The 7,500-nt window shown below is 43.4% G+C and overlaps 1 protein-coding gene across 1 annotated transcript in view; it reads right to left on the bottom strand.

Annotated features, from left to right (window-relative positions):
• Positions 1-7,500, bottom strand: part of dync2h1 (dynein cytoplasmic 2 heavy chain 1) — a 346,171-nt gene that overhangs the window by 246,797 nt on the left and 91,874 nt on the right. The window contains exons 46-51 of the mRNA XM_063205480.1: positions 5,916-6,067; positions 5,275-5,419; positions 3,649-3,751; positions 2,399-2,566; positions 1,485-1,615; positions 217-465 (exon numbers count right to left, since the gene is read on the bottom strand). Of these exons, the coding sequence (XP_063061550.1) occupies positions 217-465; positions 1,485-1,615; positions 2,399-2,566; positions 3,649-3,751; positions 5,275-5,419; positions 5,916-6,067 (948 nt within the window). The remainder of the gene's footprint in view (positions 1-216; positions 466-1,484; positions 1,616-2,398; positions 2,567-3,648; positions 3,752-5,274; positions 5,420-5,915; positions 6,068-7,500) is intronic.

Genomic DNA, 7,500 nt, shown 5'->3' with positions numbered 1-7,500 from the left:
AAGTCGTAATGCATTGCTAAGGGCCCTGTGTTATGTCATAGTATTGTAGTGCTATGGTAGTTAACTTTTCAATGCCTATTGCAACGTGCCACTGGAGGTACAGTACGTCGTGCATTAAGCAAGGTATGAGTATGCAGAAGTTGGAGGGGCCTAAGGCAAACTGCCCCTGCCAATGCAGTACAGTGTGGTGGCGTGGCGTGCAACGATGTAGGTTACCGTCTTGAGGTCGGCCTTGAACTGCTTGAGGGCGTAGTTGCGGGACACCTTGGGGGTGAAGAGGGTGGCGGCGTGCATGTGGCTGACCACGGAGGTGACGGTGCGTCTCCCCACCCCGCTGCGGCCCGCCAAAAGCAGAGAGCCGCCGGGCCGGCTCAGGACCCGGTCCACGCGCGACATGAACTCCAGCACCTCGTAGAACAGCAGGATGTCCAGCTCGCGGTTGTCACGCCCATACATCACTATGCCCTGTGCAGAAAACCCAGTGGAGAGCAGAAGAGATGAGTGATTTTAAGAGAAAATATTACTGGTACATTCGCTGCATCCAATGAATATTTCATATTTTCCCTGTGTTAGACACTAAGTGGAGGACAGAGGAGAGGAAGTTTTGGAAGAGAATTCGGAAGAGTTCATTAAAATCAGCATTACTATTTTATTTCTCCAGACTCTGCATCACATAGAAAGCCAGTGCTTTCATTACTTTGCTGTTAAAAAGGGAACCACAGAAAACTAAATGAGAACAGAGAAGTGGACAATTTGGAAGAGAAATCTCTTTTTTATGTTGAAATAACAAAGGCAACAGCATTCCATGATTGCTATTCTACTCCCACAATCACGATTTGGACCAACACTAAGTGGTGCGAGTTATAGGGCCATGGAGGGTGGCAAAGCTAATTCAGAAGTGCATGACACCCTTGGTACTGGTTAATTACAAGTTCAACATTATTTTAAGGTTCAAAAACTGCTCAATGTTTCTGCTGCAAATGTGAGTGTCGTGTCATGACATCACCTCATCAAAGCACCATTATACCGTGCAGTACAATGGGCCTCATTACAAAGAACAAAAGGTGTGTCACTTTTTCAAGGGTTCATACAATGGCCGCCAATTCTAAGTGCTTTTATTCCTGCTGCTACCTGGCAGAGAGCGGAATGTTTTTTTGCAGAAGAATTCACAAAAATCAGAGCAGTATTTACTCATAGATAGCAACAAATAAGCTATATTATTCTTTTAATTCTATACAGTTTTTCCTGACCGCCAGATGTGGTGCTTATAGCACATGGATATCGTCACAAGGAACATGCAGGTCGAGTCTTTATAATAACAACGTCCCACCATGACCCCAGGAAGTGACGTCTTCTCGCATAGACTCCGAGTGACTGCCAAGCTCTGCCGGTTATCCGGAAGTCATAGAAGCGTGGTTATATACATAACCCTCCATTTACATGCAGAGCATTTTTGAAAAACTTCAACTGGGTGGTAAACAGACCTTGCGGATGACCTCCTTGAGATCAGTGGAGTCCAGGCGCCCGAGGGGTTTTCCGTGAGGCGGCAGAGACTGGCCTGGAGCCACCACAGCCCCGGACTCATGCGCCGCCCCCCACGTCACATAGAAGGTATCTGCACATCACATCGTCAAACACATTACATTACATTACATTACATTACATTACATTACATTGCATTTGGCAGACACTTTATAACCAAAGCGACTTACAGGTTCGTTTTTTTCAGTTAAGTAGAGTACACACACACATACACATCATCTCAAGTAGAGTCCACACACACATACACATCATGACATCATGCCTGGGACTAAGGCAGCTCAAACACACAAAGAGACTTGGTGAGCTTGGGACTGTCTATGGCTAACCTGCTATTCCAGTGGTTCTTAACCTGGAGTGCGAGCTCCCCCTGTAGATTGCAGGGTGGGCTTACAATTTTGTCTGTACAGGATTGAGGTTGATTAAAACATGCTTTGATCCCCATGGAAAGTCATTACGTTATGGATTAATGTCTCGACCAAGTGTCATCATAATTAATCACTTATCAACTTTATTGTGCCTATATACATGTTCTGTATGAGTTTGTCTTGTCTCGGGGGCTTTAGGAAAAAAAGGTTAGGAACCACTGTGCTACTCTTCTACATTAGTACATGATAAAAAAAATACAGTAATCTGAAAAAAATTGATCTTCAACAAGATGTTGCTAGCTGTGTCACAAAAGCCTCTGAGGGATTTGCTTGGCCAAAAATGAGCTTTCATCTTTTGACCTGATCTTTTTTGTTGGTATCTGACAAGCATCGTCAAGCTGTGTCATCAATGTACTCAACATCTGTAATCAAAGATCATTCCCTGACAACACTATGACAACGCTATGACAACGCTATGACAACGCACATACCAGACATGTTGTCGAGGACGTCGGAGCCCCAGTCGCCACGGATGACGGACATGAGGATATTGTCGAAGTTGTTGAGGTCCTTGGCGGTGACGATGCGGTCTCTGAAGAGCCTGCGGGCCTCGTAAGCCACGATCTCCAACACCGTGTCTGTAGCCGTAGTGGATTTACCTTGATAGAACCAACACAGCAGCAGTCATTAGTCTATTCTAAACACAGTAGAGGGTGAACAGTTTAGTATGACTAAATAAAGAAATAAAGAAATACAATAATAAATAAATGCATACAGAAAGCAAATATATTATAAAGACTATAGATAAGTAAATAAAAACGTGTAAATCTGTTGGAAAATAAATATCGAGATATTGTATATCATAAGTAATACATTGTAAAGGCTATAAAAAGTATATAAATAAATCTTCACTGGGAAAAAAAGATTAACTAAAAGTGACAGAGATTGGAAACAATAAATTGTCTCATTATGAGATGATACATACCCCCATTTCAGAAAGGTAAGCAGTAAAGGAAGAGAGCAGAGCGGGAGGAGGACGTTAAGATATGATGAGCAATGTGGAAAAGTTTTGCCAGCGCCACCACTTTTAATTAAAATTAATGATTTGATGTGATATCACAGCATGAACATATTGTGGAGGGACCCAGGCTGACAGCAGGAATGATGAGGTAGGTAAAAGGAAGGAGAGAAAACAAAGGGAGGAAGTAAACAAACAAAAGAGCGCGTGAGAGAGAGAAAGTGTACAGGAGGCAAAGAGTGTGTGTGTGTGTGTGTGAGAGAGAGAGAGAGAGAGAGAGAGAATAAAGAGAGAGGGGGAGAGGCAGGTAGGAGAAGAGGGAGATAGGGAGAGAGAGAGAGAGACATTGTCTGAAGAAGCGTACAGAACTTTTTTTCTGATGGAGTCTATAGTTGACAAGTTACATTTCCGCAGCCGGTTCATTGCTATCAGGCCGAGTTAAAACAAACAAATTCTCTGCTGTGCTTTATATAGCTGCAGGGCTTGCAGGGCCCGAGGCCGGGTGCAGTAGGCCAGGTGCTTCACCCCATCTACAGGGCCGCTGACAGCTTTGGCTGGGCCCGGGACAAAGACATATGAAAGGGCCCCAAACCCAATTCATACAATGTAATGAGGATCCAATTCTGGGCCCCCTCTCACCCTGGGCCCGGGACAAGTGACCCCTTTGTCCCCCCACCAGCTTCCCTGCCTGTCTATACCTGGCGTTTCACCCCTCTGTCTCACCTGCTGTCAGGTCGTAGCGGAGCAGGCTCAGCACCCACTGGGTGAGGATGCACGGCGTGAACAGGTAGTGGCTGTAGTCATCCACCGTGAACTTGGCTTTGACCTGGGAGACGACAGCGGAGAAGAATAAGAACTAGGCATACAATCTGACATTCGGACATCAATAACAACATTGGAACGTATATACAATCGTTCTCCATAATCACAGATACATAAAAATATAGGCATACACACACAGAGAGAAACAAGAACTATATTTTAGGCTTTCAGATAAAAATCCACATTGAAACCTGTATGCAATCATTCTCCATCTCTCTCATACATAAAAAAAATACAAGAGCATACGCCCGCATGCACACATACAAATACCCAAACACATCCATTCGCATACAGAAACACAATAAAAACAACCACGAGCAAACACTGCACAGCATTATATTTCTGGACAGCTATCATCCGATCATGCGATAAACTCCTGAGGTGTAACTGTAGTAGTCTGTCCCATGTCCCCCTCTCGTGTTTTGAGGCTAAAAGATAATAGTGTTTCTATCAAGAGACAGATAACTAGACGTCAGTCCGGGTCCAGCTATTTATCAGGCTAGGGAGCATACAGCTCAAGGGTAGCGGTGGCACTCTGATAAAGGTATCGGTGTCTAAAGGCGTAAATATGAATAAGTGTGGTAGAAAGAAAGGGGTACCGACGGACGGGATTATATATCATGTAAATGGCGAAGGTCTCCCCCTCCTCTGACAGGGTTGTGGGCAGTCATGCGAAGCGAAAAGCCTCCAAGCACAAGAGCATTTTTATCAGGAAACTCAGAAAAAATGAGTCCCATTTTTATTCTGGTATCGCCATGCGGACGTCTACATCATTACGAGTAAATAAAGTATATTCAAACCCCATTTACTTTTTTGCTGTTTTAATATTATGCACTACTCTCATCGACTGCTTTAAAATGGAAGATTTTCTCATGAATAAATGCTTTGTTTTTAAAATTCAGCAGTAGCAACCACAAAAAAAGGACCATTTATTATTGGGACGTGTTAAGATGCAGGTGGGTTCTCCCTCAGTGCATTTATATCCAGTCACCACTGCCACACCCGGCTGAGCTGAGAACATTGCAGAGGCTACGCACCACCGCATCGCACCACCGCATCACACCACACCACACCATACGCCACAACCTCCCAAGGTGACCACATGCTCAGACTGCTTTAAAATGGAGCATTTTCAATTGAACATTTTAAATTCTAAGAAAATGCTTTGTTTTTCCAAGTCCCCATAGCCGCAAAAAGAAAAAAAAACTTTTGGATGTTATAAGATGCGAGTAAGGCTGTCTTTTTTCACATAGTAACGGCTGCTACATCTGATTGAGCTAAAGAGCACTAAAGAGGCTATGCACTCCACTACTATCCAGCTGTCCACCAACTCCATCTAATGTTGTCATCCCCAACCTTTTTTTTTAAGCCTGCTTGTCATACCATGAGTAGTACCCCCCCTCACGCAGTGTGGTCACATACCCCAAGTGGTACGTTACCCCTGGTTGAGAAACGCTAATTCATTTAACGTATCATCAATAAGCCACCACACAGGTCCACTACTACCACTGTCATGCAGCCGCCCACCTGCTCGTACACCTGCACCAGCGAGCCGGCCAGCTGGTGGATCTTCCCCGTGGTGCCCCAGGCGGCATGATCTCCCAGGGTCCTTTGCAGCACCGGCTGCAGGTACGCCCCGTAGATGGTCTGCAGCTGCTCGCGGTCAGGGTAGCTGGGGAGAGGAAGAGAGAGCGAGAGAGAGAGAGAGAGAGAGAGAGAGAGAGAGAGAGAGAGAGAGAGAGAGAGAGAGAGAGAGAGAGAGAGAGAGAGACAGAGACAGAGACAGAGAGAGAGGAGAGAGCGAGAGAGAGAGAGAGAGAGAGAGAGAGAGAGAGAGAGAGAGAGAAGAGAGAAAAGAGAAGAGAGGAAAGAAACAGTTTGTCAGTCCGAAGTCTCATATCATCATTACTTTGCACAGCAGGAAAAAGAAAAACAGAATAGGCTGTATAAGTTCTCCCTCCAGAGAACACATTCAGTCTATTGGATGATGTAAGTAGATGTCACAACAGAATGATTCTTTTTTTTTTTAATGTTAAATAAATTCCTGATTTTTGTAATGTCACCCAAAGTTAGTATAACGTACAACAGATATGGTGTTCTTTTAAACCACTCTTCTCCAAAGACACTTTTGAAGAATGGCATTGCATCCCGACTACTGTACTACTTACTCTATGGTGCAGATGCGCACTATGGAGGTGAATCTGGTGGTGAGGAGGTGTCTGCCCACAGCGCCCCCCGCTGACATGGAGGCCACGATCTGGATGTTCTCCAGCCCCACCCACTCAAGGTTCTCGTCGTAGAAGCCGTGGTAGGTCAGCACCTGTCAGGGAGGAGAACACAGTGACACAACCTAACTAAAGATGTTGGGTCGACTGGGGTTAACTGAATGGATGGGTGTGGGTGGGGCGCACCCATATATAGGGGGAGGAATAGGTAGAGAGATAAATGTCTTGATTTGTAATAAATAAATAAATAAATAAATAAATGAATGAATGAATGAATGAATGAATGAATGAATGAATGAATGAATGAATGAATGAATGAATGAATGAATGAATGAATGAATAACTGTTGTACATCCTTCTCTTTTTCAGTTTGTACTGTATTGATACACTGCAATACACTGTACTTTATCCAAGCTGGAAAGTATACATTTCAGGACCGAGTAAAATTTCTGTATAAAAAGGAGACAATCCACATACTTCAGGTCTATTTTTGTGCAAAGAAGCTTTACTAGACTTGCAAGCTTTCAGTCCTTAGACCATCATCAGGCAGAGGATTGAGTAAAATAAAATTATATTTAAAAAAAAAAAAAGTTGGGTCGATGTAGCACGATTTCTCAGAGCAACAATAGACTTCCTAGGACCATGATTGAAGGAGTGGAAGACAAAAAAATCTTCTTTATGCGGCCTGCTTTAAAGATGATGCCCCAACTCTTGAAGCAACAAATACAACGTCAAGAGTTGTAGATACTTCAGTCAGACATAACAACACATGCATTCCAGGGCGGATCTTTACTGACATGTAACAGACATGTACTGTCAGAAACTGACTATTTGTATCGTTTTTTGATATTACACTATTAGGGGGTATGAGGCAAGAGCATGAAATGTAGTTCAGGCTGTCATCAAGCATGCGTTTGTGGCTGTGCACCATGAATCGAATTACAAAATAAAAAGCATTAATTAAATGCAATTTAATGGGAATAAATCCATTTCCTTCCACTTTTGTTTTGCACGATGCTGTGTGCAAATTAGGTCTTAATCCACCCCCCTACGGCAAATTAATTGCTCAGAAGATTTTATGCAAATTTCATGCATGTTTTGACTGCGGATTTCCTACGCAAATTGCCAAAATATGCTGTTTTTGTACGACAACAAATAATTAAAACCCCCAAACAGCCTGCTGGTGTAAGCAAGCAACATGGTTGGATTGGCTGATAAACATCATGAGGAGAGACGCTGTAATGGCAAAGGCCCACACTCTTTTTTAATGCAACGTGTTGCATGATGACGATAAGGATTTCACCCATCGATAAGACCAGCATCCAATCAATAGCAATAAGGCCAATATCTGAACAAAAGAAAGACTGGAGTGGATTTTGTGAACTAAAATGAAGGACTGTATGTCTACGAAGCCTATGCTAAGCTGCTCTTCAATGCAGCTTCATGAAGGTCAATGACCGATTGATAGCAATAAAAAGCAATATCTGATCAATAACAAGACCTGATTAATACTTGTATCTGATTAATA

Source organism: Engraulis encrasicolus, chromosome 8 (genome assembly GCF_034702125.1).
Source record: "Engraulis encrasicolus isolate BLACKSEA-1 chromosome 8, IST_EnEncr_1.0, whole genome shotgun sequence".
Lineage (NCBI taxonomy): Eukaryota > Metazoa > Chordata > Actinopteri > Clupeiformes > Engraulidae > Engraulis > Engraulis encrasicolus.
Note: the sequence above shows the minus strand (reverse complement) of the source record. Positions and strands in the feature narration are given on the sequence as shown.